The 22,936-nt window shown below is 35.3% G+C and overlaps 1 protein-coding gene across 1 annotated transcript; it reads left to right on the top strand.

Moving 5' to 3' along the window:
- Nucleotides 1-2,943: 2,943 nt before the first annotated feature.
- Nucleotides 2,944-21,356, top strand: ANXA1 (annexin A1). The gene is made up of 13 exons (XM_036433793.2): nucleotides 2,944-2,993; nucleotides 9,001-9,080; nucleotides 9,175-9,283; nucleotides 9,780-9,874; nucleotides 11,523-11,636; nucleotides 12,024-12,114; nucleotides 13,595-13,674; nucleotides 13,878-13,934; nucleotides 15,679-15,772; nucleotides 17,104-17,199; nucleotides 18,317-18,375; nucleotides 19,978-20,100; nucleotides 21,007-21,356. Exons 2-13 carry the CDS (start codon nucleotides 9,015-9,017, stop codon nucleotides 21,061-21,063), a joined length of 1,041 nt encoding a protein of 346 aa, XP_036289686.1. The 5' UTR covers nucleotides 2,944-2,993; nucleotides 9,001-9,014; the 3' UTR covers nucleotides 21,064-21,356.
- Nucleotides 21,357-22,936: the final 1,580 nt, after the last annotated feature.

Genomic DNA, 22,936 nt, shown 5'->3' with positions numbered 1-22,936 from the left:
TGTCTTACTGGGCCCCAACTGAATAGGAAACTTCTATTTTTCTCCCCAAATCCATAGAGGTAAAAATAAAATAAAATAAAATAAAATAAATTCTAGTATCAGGGAATTCCAATCTTTGTTTACTCCTTTGGTGGACAGGGTGAAATCTTTCCTTCTTCTGTACTGAGTTCATGTCAAGGAAACAAGATAATTTATCAAAATGTTAATCTGTCCTACTCTTAATCCTCTCCCTCCCCTGATGTGCTCAGATGAAGTTCCTTCCTTTGGCCTTTGCTATCCACTTGACCATTTCATTAACTTCATTGATTAAAAATATATATATATATATATTTCTCTATGTAATGTTGAGAATAACTGAGCAAAAATAAAAATAATAATGATAGTTATAATGCTCCCAGTAATTCGGTGTGTATGGGTGTATATGTGTGAATGGGGTAATTATTTAACATGCCTAGAGGTAAAGGGAAAACCAGTTAGTGTTTCTTAAAATGCTTTAACCTGATTCTTTAATATTAGAAATACAAACTAAACCAATGACTTTATTGTCTGTGAATAGGGGTGTGAAGAGATTTTGGGGTTTCAGTGAAATGCAGGTTTTGAAGATTTTGAATACACATCTCCTTCCTCTAACGCAAAAAGTACTTAGATAGAGCCTAAACCAAAGGGGTGAGGAAGGCGCCTTATTAAAATCAGATGCTTTGCTGTCTGATGCAAGGATGCTTCCTTTGTGAAGATACAAAATGTGTGAGAGGCTCTGTATGTTGTCTTACTGATTTGTTTTCTCTTCACTATCAGGTCTACATTAAAGAAGTAGAAATAAATGTAATGTGAAAATGTAACGTACAGTGATTGCCTTTAACTATCTTTTTTTCTTTACTTTCTGTGCTCTCTCTGTAAAGTGGAGCTTATGAGTCATCATCTTGTAGAAACAGCAAGTGGTGAGTCATTTCTTAGGCGTTTTTTGGGAGTTGTACGTGGCATTTGAAGCACATAAAGTATTTAACCCGTGATTATCCCTTAGCCATTAATAGTAACATACATGATGATTTTTATTTCCACAAATGCACTTAGCATTATTATTATGGTATGTGTGTGTGTATGGGTTCTAACAGATTATTTATTCATAGCAAAATTGACACATGATTAGTAATTTTCTTTTTTATATTTGGGAGTTTCATTTGCCTTCTGAGTTACAACTAGAATTTTGGAAAAAGTCTTTTTCTAATTTTTTTCCCCTTAATACTTCCACAAGCACCCTTTTACCATTGCTATAATAGGCTTGCCAGGGCATTACAAATTCAAATATATAAAGCAATTTATCTGGGTTTATGCTACTGGTAACCACAAAAACAAAACAAAATAAGACTATATGTTTCTTATAGGTGTTCAAATTGTTTAAAAGGTACACGGACATAATCCATATTTCATCAGAGTGTTACTGTGTAGAAAGATTCCATTCCATTTCCATTACCCAACTTACAAATAGAAAAACAAATTTTTGAGTAATTATCTTTTCCCTCCTCAGTTGACAAAATAAACGGGATCTTAGAATGCTGGTCCACATATCAAGACTGATTTGTAATTATATCAATTCACTAGTTAGTAACTGATTAATTAGTTCAATACAACTTACGATAGGTGCCCAAAATATAGATAGGAATTTTTTCAAATGTTTAGATTAGATAATCATCCTGCTTCAAGATATATTGATTTCTTTGAAAGCATAATTGAGAATTTAGGAGGTGTTATAAAAAAAAAAACTGACAGTCTTGAAAAAGTATTTTCACTGGCTTTTCTAAACCTAACATATAAGTAAGTACCTGAGATCCCTATGAGAAAAAGAGGAAAAAGAAGAAAACAAAATGTAGCCTAGCCTGAACCTGAATGCTGTGGGAGAGTTTCAGACTTATGCACAATTTAATGGAAACATCATACAGTATTTTGTAAGATTTCACGAAGGATAAAAGTGAATCACCAGTGATGTTACCAGAACTAATTTGCATCAGGTGAGGAATTTCTTATGGTACCTGTTCCATCATAGTTACTAACTAGTCCACTAATCATTTTAATTTATAGTTCTGGTTTATTGTTCAAATACTCTAAATGTCAAGGATCTACTTGTATCAAAGTTTAGATAAAATTGTTCCTATATATATATATGAATTCCTGTAAATAAGCCTTCCTGCAATGCCAATACTTATTTTGGATAATTATCACAACTTCTTTGCTTGAAATTATGGGTCCTTCTAGAGCTCCATTTCTTTTATATTTCTTATTTATATCAAGAAGCTATATCCAAACACAAAAAGCCTTTTATTCTGAAGGCAGGAAAAATGCTGGTGAAGTATAAGTAGAAAATTATTCAGCACTATATGAAGTAACAGTAAGATCTACAAATATATATTGTCACAAGAATTCCAATGGGTAGGCAACCTAGATAATATTGCCTCCATTTTACAAAAGTGAAAATACATTCAGAAAAATAAAATATGTTTCCAAGGTCACATAGTAATAAGTTTTGGAGCTGAGATTCACATTGAAAGGTTTTTTTAAAAAAATTTTTGTTCTCTTTTGAAGTTTAAACATTTTTCATTTTAAACCTGTTTAAGGTGGGGGGAAAGGTGTCAATCCTTGGTATTAGGACTGGAGCAGAGAGTACTGCATATTTGAAATTCCAGTACCTCCTACTCCCTTTGGAAAAAAAGAAAACTGTGCAAACTAAAGATGAAAAAAAAATCTGTCCTTCCGTTTCTTTTCCTTTGGGTTGTCAGCTATGAGTTGGCGTGGTGAGTAGTTTTGCAAGACTTGTTTCACTTTGTGTTGGGCAAGGCTGAGGCATGTATTTCAAACAAAAGACAGCCAGTTACTAACTTCTGGTTGCTGGGTGTGGTCGCCTTTCAAGTTCTATAAAATCTGGAGCCCAAGGCTTCAGTGCCAGTGTGACTTTTGGAGAAGCATCTCTCTGGTTCTTTGTAAGAAGGCAGAAAACAAAGGTAAGTCTTGGTTTTTCTTTTAGTTCGTTTTGGTTGTTTTTGAAAACTTCTCCCATCATGATGTTACATATGACTGCTTCTATAAGATTTATGGCTAACTGGGTTTGACATGTCTTGATAAATCTTTCCGTTGAATTTACAAGGGTTATTTGTATTTTGGGAATCACAAATTGTAGTGATTTGTTTTACTTAGCTAAGAAATATAATTTTGAAGTGTTACTTTTGCTTAATACTGACTTGTTATACTGTTGGTGAGTTCACCATGGAAAAGAAGGAATGTGTGTGTGTGTTTTTCCTACAAGTTGTGAGTTTCCAAGAGCTCTGTGTGCCCCACAGGGAAATCATGGTGTAGGGGGTGCGTGAGGGGTAGGAGTGAGGCCAGGGTGGGTTTCAGGGAACTATAATATTTCTAAATAGCACGGTTGACATCATTTATTTTCTTTTGTAAGGAAAACGTAATAGATTCTGGCCTCATAGTGGTATCATGCCCTTTGTAATTAACATTTTAAAATTAGTGTTAGTTTTACTCATGTCATGTAAATAAATAATAAGAGGATCTGCTCATTAACCATGTCATTTAAAGAGGGTGTGGATGGTATTCCTGTACTGTCTGTGTCATAGGCAGGTTTTCAAGTGCCGATCAGGAAACCTCCGGGAAGGAAACGTTTTCTGAGGTGTCAGATAGATAAATCACCCCTTGGGAAAACCAGATGAGGCATCTAAGTTATTCTACTTAGTAGCATCTTGATTGTTGAATGAGCTAATGGCCAAACCACTCCTTACAAAAGCACAACCCAAATCTAAAGCAGTTTACTGGTGTTGGACACATTTTCAAAAGGAACAGATTTTTAATCATGACCATATATCTGACCACTGTTCCTTACAAATGTTCCTTCAAGAATTTTTCTCTTAGCCCATTTTGAGTGTTAAATTAAATGGCCCATATCTATTGTACTTTTTAATGCTAGCTCATTAAGAAAGGTGTTTTGATTTTTTTTTCTTGACTCGTTTATGTCTGAAATTATATATGGACTTTGCAAAAAGTAATATTCACCTCTGCCTGCACAAATGTATTTTTGGTGGCTGGAAGAGAAGGCCCATTGCAAAATGATTCATGTGCAGTGAAATGCTAGTTTCATCATTCTGAAGTGGCCTCTTCTCTAGAAGTTGGTCCACACCCTAGCCCCGGGTACTAACCACATCTGACAGCTCCCCACAGTTGACTGATGTTATCAAAAGAGTCAATCATAACATTATTAAGGAACCAGATAGAGTCTCATGCTTATTAAATACGTTTTTACTCAAAGATCTGCAAAGGTTGTAGATGACATAAGCTTGCTGAGGTGATTGCTCTTAATCCACTCTAGACCCATTAATTTATGGCTTATTTCACAAATCATCTAAAGCAATGGCCCTATTCTTTTCCAGTGATAAATCAAAAGCAGTTTTTGAAGTAAACAAATTCATCTTTCTTTAAAATGGGATCAATGTTTATCAGAAAGATCAGAAAAGACACAATTTATGTAATATCTTCATTAAGCTATTTTTTTCCACTTCCATCCTCTTGAGGTGAAGTTTAAGTTTGGCACGACAGTGCTATCATGCTTTTTTAGATATTATTTATTCCAACACTCCTATTTTTACAATTGAAGACCCCTAGAGACCTTAAATGTTTTCCTGAAGTCTTACAATCAGCTAAAGGGAATCAAAATAGGGCTTAGAATTCCTCTATGCTCATTTTTATATTCTGTAAATATGGTAGAAACAGTTGTTAAATTAGCACAGATATGTTTCCTAAATTATTAACACTCATACACTGTTTATTCACTCAATAATGCTTATTAACATACTAAATACAGTACCAGGCATTTTGGCCCAGATTGGAGGGATGGAATCAATAGTAGATTATCACTGCCTTCATGTAATGCTGCTATCAAAAGATACATAAGTAGAAGGTGATAATACAGAATGGTAGGGGCTCCCCGAGGGTAAAAACAGGATGTTTGGGGAGGGCACAGAACTAATAAAGGCTTTTCGGAGGGTGCAGGGAGGTCTATGTGACTCCTGACTTAGAAGTGAGACAAAGGGCTGTGGGCGGGGAAGAGAAAACAGCATTCCAAGCAAAGGGAACACCCAACTCCAAAGCCTGGAAGCAAAACATTTGTGAGGCTACTTTTCATAAAGTGGTTCTTCATAAGCCATGCTATTGTTCGGTCTAATTAGTTCTCTCACAAGGGTAGGTGTGAAAAGGATTTGTGAAATACAACCCAGCTGTTAATAGTTCACCACATTTGCTTTGTCATTAATCCTTTCCCTTCCTCCTTCTGCCCTCTGTAGATTTTTTTTTTTTTTTTTTCTGTAACCTTTGAGAGAACACTGCAAATGTGATATCCCTATGCTTCCAAAAACTTCTGCCTGGATAAATTTAAAAAATAAGGATACAACCATAGTGCAATTTATTAAAAAAAAAAAAAAAATCAGTCAATTAACTTTAATCCAACAGGCCTAGTGTTCTCAAACTGTCTAGTGGGTGCAATTGCTAATGTACCATTTCTGGAATACCTTTGTCTTACATTTGGTAAGCATAGATCCCTCTAACACCATATAGGCGTCTTCAAACTACGGCCCGCGGGCCACATGCGGCCCGCAGAGGAGTCTGACCCGGCCTGCCAGGTTTTTTGGGCAGTGAGCTCAGCCGAGGTGTTACAGTAGGAATTAGTAGTTCATATAGTCCGGCCCTCCAGCTCTCTGAGGGACCGTGATCTAGCCCCCACTTTAAAAAGTTTGAGGACTCCTGCTAGGCATACTTTTTGCACATACTTACCTTCTTTAATTCCTTGCTGAATGTGATGAAGAGAGCTCTCTTTGGACACACGAATATACAATACAAAAAATACTGATCTCTAGAAAGTTACACACATTTATGCACAGATAAATGAGATTGGTAGGTTAATGTATGATCACTAACCAGATAAATTATGGAATATTGTTAATTTCCATGTAGGTCAGCCTAAGTATAAATGGCCAACTTCATCTTCAAAGATGATGTTAAGGCCTGAACAGGCAGAATGGTCTGGGCTAAAGTTTTTGGCCAAAATGTTTTTTGCTGTGGAATTTGTAAGGTGTGTTGCCATTATTATGCATTTATGTTTAAACATGCAGTTGACTTTAGGTACTTAATTAGTAGTACATGGCGATTCCTAAAATTCTTTTAGAGCAATTCCTGACGTCTTATCCAAATCCTTGTTTCTTTAAGCTTTGTTCAGAGCTAGTGGGTCTCATTTGGCTTAGTTGAGATCCCATTTTCCTCCAATTGCTTGCATGAGATGGGTCCTACTTAGACTGCTTTTCTCTGTGATGCCCCAAATCATTCCACACTGAAGTCTAGGAACTCAGGATATATTCTAAAGCTGTTTCCTCTGTGGACACTGTTATATCAAAGAACACATTCAACCCCTTTTTCATTTTGTTTTATCTAATTAATAGAGCAATACCATTTTCTTATACTTTCCCAAGTTTATATTTTAAGAAAGTGATGGGTTATGTAAGCATCATTTTAAAGTGACAAAATGAGTGAAGTAGGGGAAAGTTCTCATAAAATTCATTTTCTAGCGTGAGTCTCATTTTAAAAATTTTATTTGACAATATTCTTAATTTTTTAATCTCTTCTGAAGTTTTCATTTTCTAATTAAAAAGAGTAGAAATAGTCAAATATATGTTTCTATTACTGTGGAAAGGTACTTTCTTTGGAGGATTCATGAGTGATCACAACACACATGTTGAGGATTCTACTTTATGAAAGTCTTGGGTGAGATGAATTTCAAATATCTGAAACCTTGCCACAAGTTGCTAGGTGCTTTTGATGTTCCAGTGAAAGGATAGGAAAAGGATATTCTGCAAATGCTAACAGCAACACCACCAGATTATGTAATAGGAATTAAACCCTTGTGCAAAATATTGTATAACATGACTTTACCTTAGGAAACAACTCCATTCAGGGAAGTGGAGAGAGAGATTAAGTAATAGCACAACATATAGTTCCTCCTGCAAGACCACCCAATAGTAATTTGAACAATCCCATAATAATTAAGGGGAGATAGTTTCTGCTTTGGAGATTATTTCCCTCATGCATTTAATCTCATTACCTGGAACTGCAGTTCTTTTCTTGAAGGCGTGGATTGAAATACTGTCTGAACATGCTGTTAAAGAGCCCAGTTACGGTTTCACTCATGAGTCATTTAGCTTCACGTGAAGAATTTACAATGGCATAGATTATCCTCCCAGTCTCCCTGACAAATATTCATGGGCGTAGTCTCTTGAGGGATCAACAGAAGGGAGTGGAGAGATATCAGCATAGACCTGGGGCATAGGCTCCTAAAAACAGAAGCCCAGACAGAAAGCATCACTGGGGGCTTCTTTTGTGGGTAACACGGAAAATATATCAGTCGTTCACACACTTCAGGTTTCCAAAATATTCATGGTTGGTTACCAAAAAAACATTGCTGAAACAGGAAAGTCATTCCAGAAATTTCCTTTAAGATAGAGTTTATAGCCATGTTGCAATTTCACTCTCCTGTTAGAGCAAAGCACCTGGTATAAAATAACCCACTTCCCAGTTGTTCGTGTTGGGTGAAAAAACATGTAGGCCTAACATTTGAACAGCTCAAAAAGAAAAAAATAATAATAATAGGAGCACTCCAAGTGCTAAAATAATTTTATACCAAGGAATGGGAAAACAACGCCAAATCATTCGGGGGAGAGAAATAGGACCTGAATAGCCTTCTATGGACAGAGTTTTAAGTTTCAATCAACTCCTTCAGATTGCCACAGATTTATTTACCTTATAACTGTACATATTCTGCTCTTTTTGTTCAGGCTCTCTGGGATCCTACAAAAGTTGGCCAATGGCCTACGAAGTGATCTCTAATCTTCTATCTTGCCCATCTCTTAGACATTCTCTCTGATAGATGATGAGTAATCTTTTCGACACATAAATACAATCATATTGTGTTCTTTAAAAAAAAACAAAAACAAAAAAACAAAAGACATTACTCCCCCCCCACCCCCCCAAAAAAAAGCTTCAGGGATGCATTTAAACTTCTTTGTTGGAGCTTCTGTCAACCTTTCTAGTTCTAGTGAACTTCTTATAACTCCCCAAATAGGACAAGTGTCTCTCTGTTTGGTTCTCTTTTACTTTCCTGCCAGGTGAATCTCAGCTCATTTCAAGAGAGGCTCAGGTCAGCCAACACACCTTCTAAAAAGTTTCTTTAGCTTTTGTGTTTTTTCCACCGAGAGCAATAGGAACTTTAAGTTCATTGAGGCAAGCAATGATGTTTTGATGTGTGTTTTTTTGTTTTGTTTTGTTTTGTTTTGTTTTTGTTTTGTTTTGTTTTTGTAACCCCCAGAGCTTGGCAAATAGTTATTGGGCTGTAAGTTTATTTATTTATTTATTTTAAAATATATATATATATTTCTTTATTGATTTTAGAGAGGGAGGGAGAGGGATAGAGAGATAGAAACGTCAATGATGAGAGAGAATCATTGATCAGCTGCCTCCTGCATGCCCCCTACTGGGGATCGAGCCCACAACTTGGGCATGTGCCCTTGGCCGGAATCAAACCTGAAACCCTTCAGTCTGCAGGCCGACACTCTATCCACTGAGCCAAACCAGCTAGGGCTGGTCTGTAAGTTTAGAGCAATGAAGTTAATCACCAGCTCCTCTCTTCAGCCTATCTGTTGTTTACAGTAGTCCTCTGATTCCTAAAAGGCAGGTTCTGGATAAGCCAAGAAAGAGGCAAATTTCTGAGTGGAGATGATAGGTGCCTATTCAAGGGTAAGATTCTCCTTTTAAAAACTTACACCTAGAACTTTAATTATGCTTCTAAGAGTAATATCCTGGTAAGTCAAGTCAAGGCTACTCTAATATGTGTTGTGTATGTAGGGAAATGGAGTGATGTATATGTGTGGTAAATTTGTGGATTGTAAAAGCATCTGTTTTTCTTTCCAGAAACTTCTTTAAAAATGGCAATGGTATCAGAGTTCCTCAAGCAGGCCTGGTTCATTGATAATCAAGAGCAGGAATATCTCGTAAGTCAAGTGACAATAAAATAACTTAGTTAAACATTAATAAGGGAAACGAATAGGAGTGAACGGACATTAATTTTCTCTCTCTCATCCACAGCAAACTGTTAAAACATCCAAAGGTGGTCCTGGGTCAGCAGTGTACCCCTTTCCCGGCTTCAATGCATCCTCAGATGTTGCTGCCTTGGATAGAGCACTAACAGTGAAAGGTAAGGAAGTCTTCCTGAACAGTCCCCTCCTGCACACCTCAGAATGGCTGTCTCAATGGCTGGTGAAAAGCCAATATGTGCATTGGAAAAAGTCTGTTTCATTTTAAAGATAAGACTTCTTTATCCAATCAAGCTATACTTCCTTTCTTATCACTTAAAACAAATGGTTAAATCTGGAGAATCTCTACTGCCATTACAGATATCCTTACCAGCTCATGTCTAGCATAAACACAACACTGAAACCAACACCTCTGCTCACATTGGAGGGTCTGAATTAAGATCAAACACTGTAACAGGGAGGGTCAGGGCCAAGATCCTCTTCCGTTCTCATGCATCTGAGAAAGCTTCCCTTTGAGGAAAGTAGTTGCATCTATATGACCCCTTTTTCTTAGTTTGTTAAGAACTTCATTTGTAGCACCTTGATAATGAATCAATTAATCAGTTGTTAATGAGGAACAAAATTGATTTTAAAAGGCAAGCCACCCTTTATTTTCAGGTGTGGATGAAGCAACCATCATTGACATTCTGACTAAGAGAACCAATGCCCAGCGCCAACAGATCAAAGCAGCTTACCTCCAAGAAAAAGGAAAGGTGGGTTGGAGTGGTAAATTTAGACATTTCGTTTCAGTTGCATTTGTACTAACCATGGGTTTTGAAACACAGTTACCTAGTTCCTATTACAACTACCATGGCTGGGATTGCAGTATTTATCCACTCGATTGCAATCAAATCAATTCCGGCAAATTTATTGATTTCATACTTTTGTCCTAGTGGTGTAGGTTCTTTGCAGATGTGTTCTGCATTGGGGGCAGGTCTTTAATTTCAACATAGCAAACATCAAAATTTCTGTGGGCGATAAGGAATAGGTTCTGGTTGAAATGTGTCTTCTGCTAAAATTTAAACTGAGTTAAGGCCTAAGTGTAAAGTTTATACATATAATTCTACTTGTTAATGTAAGAAACATATAAACCTGTAGAGAATTTTCATGAGTTTATTTGAGCCAAACTAATGACAATTGCCAGGAAGTAGAATGTGAAGTTTTACAGCTTATTTTATACATTAGAATCAAAGGAGGAGACATAAGGAGGGATACATGAATTTCATTATTTTTAGATTAAGGGGGCAGGATAAAGCAAAAACAGGGAATTCTCTGGGATTGGATGAAAAGTAAAATGGAGAGACACATTCTTGTTTAGGATGGGTGCAGGGTAGTTAATGAACATGCACCTAGTGATGGTTTGTGAGGAAGATAACAATGAGGGTTCTTTGATCTAGTGCTCTGGTGGGGGTGGGTGTGCCCTGAGGGGTCTGGAAAAGGTAATCACTCTGACATTTTAGATGCAAAAAAATATTTTACTGGCTCACTGCAGGTCAAGATTGACCTTTGTCAAGGAAGCTGTGGGTCTAGTACCTGACTACCTGCCACAACTGGCTTTCAGTGAGGAAACCTATATTCATACTATCCTATTGGGTTACTTTCTGTCTCTGAGTTTGTAAGGCTCTCCATGCAGGCCTCTCCTGAGCTTGTCAGGTTTAGTAGGTGCCCACTCCCCCCTCCTTTTTTTTTTTTTTGCCCACACCACTTTAAAAGTAAGCTTTGTATTTTTCACACAGTGTTTCTTAAGGAATGCACTTAGAAAACTACATGTCAATGTCTGATTATAGTGCTTCTTTGAGCATTGCAAACCTCATAGTTTGGAAAAATTGTTAATACATTATATATATTTTTAAGAATTCTTACTACAGTCTCTGTTAATACACAACCCTATGCTTTGAGCTTTGTGGTTTCTTCCCTGTATAAAAGATTTGAGAACCCTGTCCTATAGGGAGAATAAATCACAATGGAAGGAAACTTGGTTTGGGGTGGTGAACATACCACATTCCAATAGACAGATGATATATTATAGAATTGTACACAAGAAACATATGTAATTTTATTAACCAATATCACCACGATAAATTCAATAAAAAATAGCTTCACAGGTAAGAAATAGAAAAATGAAAAATATTAAAAAATAAGTTATCAACAAACTTAGTAAAATTTCATTCTAATCACTCTAAAATGTTAAGATAACATTCTAAAAATCTGGTGCCTTTTGTATGCAAAGGGAGGAGCTCTAAGTATGGTTGAGTTTAGGAATCAACAATAAAATTACCTAAAGGTCAGGTAACCCTACATTGCTGTATAATCTAGCACTGTTACTTATTGGAAGCCCTGATTCTAATGTCTTTCTTGTAGCCCTTGGATGAAGTTCTGCGGAAGGCCCTGAGAGGTCACCTTGAGGAAGTTGCTTTGGCTCTACTGAAAACTCCAGCCCAGTATGATGCGGAAGAACTTCGGGCTGCCATGAAGGTAAATGCCTGATTTAGGAAAAACTTCTTTCCTGAAAAGAATGTGTAGGTCAAATCCATTTAGGCCTCTTATTGTGTCTTCAACATCTAGTATAAGGCCTATCAATTAAGGGAATAAAATGATCAATTAATTAAAATTGTCATTCATCACTGTGTTATTCCCATGCTCATCATGTCACTGTATCAGTCATATATCTCACCTTTGATATCTTTGTCCAAAATATTGGTTCAAAAGCCATTTTGTTTCTAGAGCAGTATACCACATAGAACTAATTGTAATTACTACATATTGTGGGAAATGTACTAAATGCCAGATTCAAACAGATTTCAGGACACAAAAACTAGTTGATGCTCTCAAGTGAAGATTTTCCTCTTCCTTTTAATTCAGGGCCTTGGAACTGATGAAGACACCCTGAATGAAATTTTGGCATCAAGAACTAACAGGGAAATCAGAGAAATTAACAGAGTCTATAGGGAAGGTAAGTTTTAATGTCCAATAGTCCAAGTGCCTTAGTTGGAAAAGGAAATGCAATATGCTTTTCTTAAAATTGAGTGTGGGTGTTAATTAAAGGGACTTTGAAACTCTACATACTATTGAAATAAATTTATTTTTATTGTTTTCACATGTCTACTGTAATCACACACTGTTACTGGATAGCATTCAATTTGTTGGGGTGCTGAAGTGAGACAACGTTTGCACTTTTAATAAAGTGTCCCTCTAAGACTAATAGTATTGTAATTCCATAGTATTGTAATGGAAGCCAATTCAAAGCATTAAATTCAAAGAATTCTAAGTGGAGATGATGAGATTTATTTTGGAAATGGTAACAATAAAAGTAATATATATATATATATATATATATACATACAATATATTCGCCATTAGTCCTTGGAAAGATAAAGAACTAGGTACTTAAAATCCAGTGATGGAAACTCGTACCATTATGAACTTTAGCATTGTGCACATAAAGGATTTGCTTATTCTTTATGTCTAGTTGCATCCATAGGGATGAAAGAAAAACCATTGCTCATTTATTCTATTGAGTGAAACAGCTCATTTAAATGATATACTCAACACTGAGCAATTCTGGGTTCTTCCTATTTTCCTTATCTAGTTTCCCAAACCAATATGCAGCATCTGGACTTTTCATCCCAAGCACAGAGAATAAAATGTCCCTTGCATTTGTTTTTGGAGCAATTTAATAAAAGGATCAGAATAAGAGAGATTTGAACCTCATTTTCAGCATTTATCTCATTATCAATATTGATCTTAATTCATTTATAAGTAATAATAATCAAAAGGGGCATTGTTTTTAGTTTTTTTTTTCAATAAAACATAGTTTACAAAGGGAAATAACCATATTTTCCCATTATACCCAAGATATAGTTTAGTGATAGCTTATTAAATTGTTCCATCTGCTGGTTAATTATAAATTCAGTTAATTTTTTCCTAATACAGCATTATTTTGCATAGTTAAACAAGGGTGTTTCTAAAATAAAAATTTTAAGTCTATATACATATATTGCTAAACTATATTATATATACCTATAATTAAAATAAATGAGTAATCTGTGTTCAAGCAAGCACCTCTGATTTATTCTTTTTAATAACTGTTCTAGTCCATCACATTGCTAAAATTCTGGCATCTTTATTTCAGAAATAACGATTTAATACCTATGCAATTGATATTAGCAAAAGCTCTGTGACTGAAGGTTTTCATTCACAGTATTGTCTAAATTGCTTTCATTGCCTTAGAGGATATAAATTTGATGATCCAGAGTTTTACTTGGCCCAATATCCCTATTTTCTATTTTTTAAAAATTATATTTTGAATACATTACATAAGTCATTGAACATTTGGCATTGACATTTTTAAGCCAATATAGAGATGTCTGGTATTATAAACATCACCATTATTTGTCATTAATTTACTGTAAAAAATATCTCTTATTTTTCAGAATTGAAGAGAGACCTGGCTAAAGACATCACCTCAGACACCTCCGGAGATTACCGGACGGCTTTGCTCGCTCTGGCTAAGGTATAATCCACGCGGTTCAGGGAAGGCCTCTCCTTTTATGAAGTGTAAAATTTTAGATTTTACCTCACTCTAAAGATGAGCAATTGACTCTCTTTCTTCTCAAAAAATATTATTTATTTGATTTTAAGGGAATTAAATGAATCATGTGATTCCATGCTAATAAACAACTTACCAAGAGAATGGGATTTTTTTTTTTTTTTTAGGGTGACCGGGCTGAGGACTTTTCCTTAAATGAGGACATGGCTGACTCAGATGCCAGGGTAAGAATACTTCCTACCTCAAATGGTTCCTGCCTTAAGTGAGGTCACACCGATGACCGCCACATGAAAGCAAGCCTCAAGAGGCCAAGGGCACCTAACGTTCATTCCCTGAATCATGGGCACTGTTCTGTACTTGAGCAATCCAAGAAAAAGAAATGCAGTCTTGATGATTTCAATAGATCTCATTATTCGTAAAGTAGGAAAGGATTGAAAGGGAACAATGAGAATTTGATTGGTTGTTCCACAGAATTGTTGTATTAAAAAAACTCTGATTTTTATTTTATCAGGCATAATTTTTTATTAAGTGAAGTGGAAAGAGTAAGCACATCTAACATTCTTTTAACAATGAACTTGGAATGGCTTGTAGATACAAGCTTACATTGTAAAAATATTATAGTAATGATATTATAATTGTAAAACAATTATAATAACATATTTATATACTTTCAAATATATTGTTATATATCATTTCAGTGAGGTGCTGGTTATTGATATGCCAGTCCATTGGCAACATTAGAAAGTGGTACCATTTTAGGGTTTGGAATTTCTGTTAAAAAAATAAAACTATTATTTGCATATGCCTTCCTCTATATAATGCTAATATAGGGATAGCATTATCTCTATAAATTCATTACAGTGAGACAGAATTGAAAGATATTTCTCCACCCCCACTTGCTTCACAGTAACAGTACATTATCTTACACATAATAGGCATTCATTAACTTTTTGAAGAATAAATGCATACTAACAAATCAGTTTGCCTGAAAAGTCCAAAATAACAATGTCCATTGGAAGTATGACCATTTTAATAGAAATTGTGTAAGTAAACTAAAGAACTGAAGTTAGTATTTGAATAATTATCTATACTAAAAAAATATTCTTATTTGCTTATGACATTTTAAAAAATATATATCTTATTGATTTTTTACAGAGAGGAAGAGAGAGGGATAGAGTTAGAAACATTGATGAGAGAGAATCATCGATCAGTTGCCTTTGGACACCCCCTAGTGGGGATGTGCCTGCAACCAAGGTACATGCCCTTGACCAGAATCGAACCCAGGACCTTTCAGTCCGCAGGCTGAAGCTCTATCCACTGAGCCAAACTGATTTCGGCATGCTTATGACATTTTTAAATTTGCTTTTTATTTGAAGACTATCAGAACTCTAAGATGTATATTTATAGTAGCTACTTGGATTAGTGTGTTCCAAGAGAATGATGGCAATTAAGATTTTAAAGTTAACAGAACAATGTGTGATAATAAGGGGGATTATCCTTTTCATTTACAAAAGAGGAAACCTATACTTTAATAAGGCTAAATTATTTTCCTAAGATTACAGAATTATTAAATTACGGAGTCAAAATATGAATTTAGAAATTCTAACATCAAAATTCAAGACCTAGGTTATTTATGGTTGAATTGTTGATTTTTTTTTAATACCATTTGCTGATAATTACTTTGAACAATTAAAAGTAAATGAAAATTAGAGAGGTCCTTGGAGTTATCTTAATATAGAATGTAATGTCAAAGCAATTTAATTCATCAAACGTTTCTTCTTCAAACATATATTCAGTCTCTAATATTTGCAAGGCACCTTGAGAGATACTATTGAAGATACTCTCAATCTTAGCAACGTGTATTCTGATCCTTTTGGATACAAAGCAGATGCCTAGAAAATATTAGCATTCTGGTGCAGATATTAAGTCAGCAGATGGTCAAGCGTCTATTTTTGTGTTTCTTGACAGGCATTATATGAAGCAGGAGAAAAGAGAAAAGGGACAGATGTGAATGTGTTCACTACCATTCTTACTGGCAGGAGCTATCCCCACCTTCGCAGAGGTAAGAAGAAAAAACCTGTTTATAGAAGACACAATTTTTTTTTTTTTTTGACAAATAAGAGAAAGGAAAACAAAAAGCCTTAATCAGCAGCTTCACTCAATACACCCAATGAATATTGTATAGGGCTTCTGGCCCCTTATTGATCTTTGTGCATTCAACTTTGTATAGGGATCATTTTATAGTATTTGAAACACCTTTTGTGACTTTGGCATTAGAGAATTATTTCTTTATTTTCACTATTTCTATTCCCCCAAAATATCTGGAGCAGCTGTGACAAAGAATATACATACAATAGAACACATGAAATTACAATAAAGAAAAACAAAAAAACTCAGAACTGAATTAAAAAAATAAAAGTGCATGTAGATGCTCCAGAAACAAAAACCAAAAGGATTTTTTCCCTTTGAGCACAGATTTTGCTGAGCCTACTGGAAGCCACAGCAAATAGAACATCATAATAATTACCTAAAGTTTAGTACCTAATAGCTAGCGGCCTGGTGCACGAAATTCATGCACAGGGCTGTGTCTCCCTTGGGCCAGCCTGCATCCTCTCCAATCTGGGATGCCTCAAGGGATATCTGACTGCCCAATTAGGCCCAATTCCAGTAGGGCAGTTGGATATCCCTCTCACAATTCAGGAATGCTGACTCCAACTGTTCATCTACCTGCCTTCCTGATTGCCCCTAACCACTTCTGACTACCATCCTCATCACCCCTTAACCACTCCCCTGCCAGCCTGATTACCCCTAATTGCCCTCCAATGCAGACCTGGTTACCCCTAAATGCCCTCCCCTATAGGCTTGATCACCCCCAACTGCCCATCCTTGCAGGTCTGGTACCTCCCAACTGCCCTCCTCTGCTGGCCATCTTATGGTGGCCATCTTGTGTCCACATGGGGACAGCCATCTTGTGTGTAGGAGTGGTTGTCAATTTGCATATTAGTCTTTTGTTAGGATAGCACACTGATTTCTAATGCCAAAATTAAGTGAAACTTACTATACAGATTTTTATATAAGTGAAGATCTATTTGCTATGGCACTTAGCTCTGATGTAGCAAATGTTATGATTGTCAATCACATGCCATTTCTAATAAATGTCAACACTTGCAAAAATTTCCCCCAAATATCCAAGAACACCAAAACAGTCATGTGACTTACATTCCTAGGGCAAGATGAAGTATCCAAAATATACTCAGTTCAGTAATTAGCTTTAAAATTGTTGTGAAGTACAGTCATCACAAGGAGTGCTTTGAGTCAATTGTCCCGATTTTGCTAAAGTTTGCTAAAGAATGGGATGCTTTCTACATCTCATAGTTTAAATGTCACATTCAGTGTTTCAGAAGTACACCAAGTACAGTAAGCATGACATGACCAAAGTCCTGGACCTGGAGATGAAAGGTGACATCGAGAAATGCTTCACCACTATCGGTACGTAGTCCTGGATGGAGAAGAATTTTCTAAGTGAAAATTGCATTATCATTGCTGTTCCATAATTAAAAAATAAAACAAAACAGAGCAAAACACAAAGTGAAATAACTCAGATATAGTTCACCTAAGCTTCAGAGAGAGGCAACATGTAAGCTAATGGGAATGCATAGTTAGCTAAATGTATACAATAGCCTTCTTAATAATAACAGATATCATTCCCTTTAGAAAAAAACAGATATGCAGGTGGAAAATATTACTGAGCCCCCACTTATGCCACAAGATGCAGCAGACTGGACGTAGCACAGAGGAAAGTCAGAATGGTTATTAAGGTGGAATTTGCAATTAGATAACAGGTTCAAATCCTGGTCTGTCAATTTGCCAACTGAATAATCCTAGGCAAGCTCAGAAGTTTTGATTCAGTAGTTCTCTGGTAGCTTCTGACAAGGTCTTTAAAAGAAAAGGACATTGAAGTTCTCTCATGTTCTTCAGCTGACCAGGTAGGGCTGAGAGCCTGTGCTCTAAAGCAGCTTCTCAAACATTAATGTGCACAGGAATCCCCTGGAAATTTTCTCAAAACACAGATTCCCGTATTACTAGGTCTGGTGTGGGGCCTGGGATTCTGCATTTCTACCAAACTCCCAGGTGATACCAATTCTTTGAGTAGCAAGGGTAACACTTTGAGTAGCAAACTAGATCACCTTACTAACTGACCAACTGTTAGTGTTTTACTTGGCAGCTGCCTTTTACAGCCAATCTTTTCCACTTTTTCCTTGTTATGAGATGAAAAAAGTATGTATTGTATGCCAATATGGCTTTTAACACCAACTGGTTTCCACATTTCTAAGAAGAGTATCCTCAGAATAGCACGAAGCTGCTAAAGTTTGTCTTTAAGATAATAGGAGAGAGGTGATGGTGTTATGAGGAAAGACTATTGAAAACCAACATCTAGAGACTAGCCTCTCATAAACCAAGTATCCCATATTGAGAAGCCAGGGGAGAAATAGGAGTGAATAGAATCTCACTTGTTGCAAAACCCAGTATCTCCTATTTCTTTCATATGTGTCTTTCTTCTTTTGGGATATATAAATATGTCAACTAAAATGTGCCTCTCTTGCAGTGAAGTGTGCCACAAACAAACCAATGTACTTTGCTGAGAAGCTTCATCAGGCCATGAAGGTAAGATTCTACTTATATGATTTGCTTAGGAGAGACATTATTGTTAGTGGAGAGAACACAAAACCTCTAATTGTTGGAAAACCACACAGTTTTGTAAATATATTTTCATTGATTTCAGAGAGGAAAAGAGAGGGGGTAGAGAGAAATAGAAATACCAATAATGAAAGAGAATCATTGATTGGCTGCCTCCTGCACACCCCATACTGGGGATTGAGCCTGAAACCTGGGCATGTGCCATAGACTGGAATCAAACCCTTTATTCCATAGGCCGATGCTTTAGGGCATAAAAACCCCAAATATTTTAATATTTTCCCATTTAAAAGAATCATGGTTCCATCCAATGCAAGAGGTAATACACTTCCTTATTAGAATAAAATGGTTAGATTTGTGGTATTTTTTATAGGTAAGATGGTAAGGTGAGCTTGTAGGTAATTTGTGAGTTACTCATGCTTTGCATAAAAGCAGAGTCAGCATAGGGAAAGGTGATATAATTTCACTTTTAATGTGTGATTTTAGTAACCTACATCTGCTAAGGTTGTGAGTTTTACAACCTCTCCTTTTCTAAGTTTAATTTGTTTTTTATTGGTCTGTCTTCCATGCCATGGATTAATATGTCATCCTAAGCTTTTAAGATGTGCTAAGATCACCGAAGTAGAAGGCATTATTAAGATGTATTGAGATGCACTTCAGCCACTTTAACTCTATTCTTTGGTTTGCATGATATTATGTAGGATGTCACCTATATACTCATACTGTGAAAGTTATGAAGTTGTCTTTTTATTTTTCCTTTTAACATTTCCAAAAAAAGGAAGTCAAGAATGAGAGGGGGGGTGGTGGTGGTAACCATTCAATTAATGGGAAAGTGTCCTTATGAAACAATAGGCATTGTGCCATTATGTTCTAGGCAGTATAATCTCTGAGCCCACGTCCGCTCTGTTTAGTGGGCTAATCCGATGGGCAATGCTGTTGTAGAAGAGAAGAGTGTCCTCTCCCCCTAGACTTTGGATGTCAATGTAGCCTTGTTCTCAGCTAAACTAAGACCCTGATAGTGAAAAGGAATCAGATGTGAACAGGGGTAGAAGAGATGGGGAGATACAGTAAGGTTGGCCCAAGAGGAGGAGGCAGCATTACCCTTTCAAGATAATAAATCCAGTTAGAGTGATGGTGCATGTGGAAGAAGAGATTGTAGAATTAGGCAGGGCATTGCAAGCCCAGGCAAAATGCTTGTTTTTTTATCCTACGAGAAAAAGACCATTGAAGGTTTTTAAGTAGGTCAATTAGATTACCAGATTTGCAATTTAGATAGTTCATTGTATTTGTAATTATTGAACAGTTTAGAGAAAGAAAAGACTGGGTGGTGGAAGGCCAGTTAGGAGGCTGTAAAAGCTCTCTGATGTAGCAATTGGGGTCTTGTCATTTTATTACCACTTGTGTAAAGTGTGTGTGTATGTGACAGTGTGTGTGTATGTGTGTGTGTGTTTTAATGTAGATATTGTTCCTCTATATAACTATATGAGTTAACAAAAGAGCTTTGTATTCAAACCCATATCCTGCTATATTATGAGTAATAATAAACAAGTAACCCTCACTTGTTTTGGACAGGGTGTTGGAACACGTCATAAGATATTAACCAGGATTATGGTTTCCCGTTCTGAAATCGACATGAATGACATCAAAGCATGCTATCAGAAGTTGTATGGTATCCCTCTCTGCCAAGCCATCATGGTATGTTGTGATTTTCATAATTCTACCCCCACAAATTATAATTCTTTTTGAAAGAAAAAGTCTGACTTACTATATCTATAAATTTTATATGCAAAATTAATTCATTATATTAAGATATATAATTTATAAGTAAATTTAACTTTTGCTGGTAAATTCTACTAATAAGTTCTGTACTGAAAAAAATACTCAAAATTTTCAGCATTCATAGAACATTTAGTTTCTCATACATAAATTTAGCAACCAAAATATTATTAGTAAGGAGATATAATGATTTATTTTGCAATGAATGTTGATCAGAGGGTTAGAGACTTATTATTCTAAGCTTTGCTTTAATTTTTGTCATATGTAATATGTATAAAATACATGTTCATGTGCTCTCATTATAATGTTAAGAAATAAAATATAATGCTAACAGGTAAAGGCAAGTCAAGGGTTTTGAAAGATAGGTGACTAAATTCAAATTGTTACTTATAATGAATAACTGTAATCTACTGAGAAAAATCACAAGCTTATAACTTTCTCTGGTGAATGAGTCAGATATACCTTAAGATCTGAAATGATTGTTTTGTTGTATTTACTCAATTCTGCATGACAATCTTATTCTTGGAAAATAATAGCTCTAATATACAGCATAATCAATTCAGAGAAGTTCACAATCTGAATCTTGTCAGTTATTGCTTTTACATAATAACCCACTAAAAATATCAATTATCTGCTATACGAATTAAGTATATTATTAATTAGGTAAATAATATTCTTATCAAAGATCCTAGATAATTTATGTACTGTGATGTATGTCTACTCCTCTTGAGTCTACTAAGATTATAATTGCTCTGTTATTTAAAAATACTTTATATTGATTATGGTTTTAGTAGCATTAAGTCATACTCTATTTTTAATCAACAGGATGACACCAAAGGAGATTATGAAAAAATCCTGGTGTCTCTCTGCAGAGGACAGTAAACATTCCTTTGATGATTTCAAGCTTTTTGATCAGAAGATTTTTTAAATCATATCTTTTCATGCCATGTTATAGATTTAAATAGGAAAGTTTCTTCAGCAGGATTAGTCTAGCTAATTGCTTTCTGAAAACTATAGCCTATAAAACATTTTTATATCACAACTCTGTATAATAGAGATAAGTTTTTAAAAAATATATTTGCCCCAAACTGTAAAACCCCATAACAGGTTGTTCTGTTAACATTACCTGAGAAAGATGTTTATGTAACAGAAAATAAAATGATTTTACAGGACAATTGGTGTGTTACTGGTTCTTCTGTTCTGATTTTCTTCTGTGTGTAATGTAGTGGTTTAATTTAATATCAGGGGATAGGAGCCTGCATACTAAACTATAATCATTTAATGAGATATATATTACATATTAAAGAAAATACAGTTATAAAATAGATTTCTTACATTTTATCACGTTGGTACAGATTATCGAGAGTGTTTCTGTCTAATAATGGATTTATTGCATCAGTGATTGTAATAATTGGACATTCTGCTATTTTTGTGAATTAGTGTAAAGAAAAAATAGCAACAGCAATAAAAAATTCTCACTTAAAAAAAATAAGTTGCATGTTCAGTTTTCTAAGAAAACGTCAAACTGTTTTTCCAGAGTAGCTGAATCATTTTACTTTTTCACATAAGCATACAAGTGATCTACTTTCTCCATTTGGTATTATTGCTATTTTGTATTTTTGCATTGTTGTCTTTTTATTGTTGAGTTTTGAGAATTCTTATGTAGTCTAGATACCAGTGTTTTGTCAAATATGTAGTTTTCAAAATTTTTATTTCAGTATATAGCTTGTCTTTTTATCTTCTTAATAAAATATTCCTCAGAGCCAGTATATTAAATTTTAATGAGGCCCAGTTTTTCAATTTTTTTTATTTTATTTATTGTGTTTTCAGTGTTACATATACAGACTCTATACCTAACCTTAGATCCTAAAATTTTTCTTCTGTTTTCTTTTGCCTAGAAACGTTATAGTTCCATTTTACAGTTAAGTTTGTAATCATTTTGAACTATTTCCTCTCTCCCTTCCACTCACTCTAAAAATCAATGGGGAAAATATATCCTCTAATGAGGATTAACAAACAAACAAACAAATAAAAAAGAACAAAACATCTGAACAGGCACCTCACCAGAGATATTAATGTGGTAAGTAAGCATATGACAAGATGTGCAACATCCTATGTCATTAGGGAATTGCAAATTAAAACAACAATGAGATACTGCTACACACCTGTTAGGATGGCTAAAATTCATCCCATTTAGGAGCAATAGGTATGCACAAATATCACTCACAGGAACGTAAAATGGTACAGCCATTTGTAAACACAGGCAGTTTCTTACAAAGTTTAAGTGTCATTGTATAATTCAGCAATCACACTGCTAGGTAGTTACCCAAATGAGTGGCAAAGTTATAGCCACACAAAACCTTGCACACAAATGATTATACCACTTTAATCATATCCAATCTTTGGAAGCAACCAAGATGTCCTTCAGTAGGTGAAAAGATAAACAAACTGCGGTGTATACACACAATGGAATATCTATTATTCAGTGGTAAAAAGAAATGATGTATCAAGACATGGAGGAACCTTAAGTGCATATTGCTGAATTAAAGGAGCTGACCTGAAAAGGCCACATACTGTATGATTCCAACTACATGACATTCTGAACAGGCAACAGTATGGAGACAGCAAAACGATGGGCAGTTGCCAGGGGTTCAGGGAAGGTAGAAGGGATGAATAAATGAAGCACTGGACATTTTTAGGCTAAATTATTTTGTAAATATTGTGGTAGTGGATACATGCATTATGCAAACCTACA

Source organism: Pipistrellus kuhlii, unplaced genomic scaffold (genome assembly GCF_014108245.1).
Source record: "Pipistrellus kuhlii isolate mPipKuh1 unplaced genomic scaffold, mPipKuh1.p scaffold_m20_p_12, whole genome shotgun sequence".
Taxonomy (NCBI): Eukaryota; Metazoa; Chordata; class Mammalia; order Chiroptera; family Vespertilionidae; genus Pipistrellus; species Pipistrellus kuhlii.
Note: the sequence above shows the minus strand (reverse complement) of the source record. Positions and strands in the feature narration are given on the sequence as shown.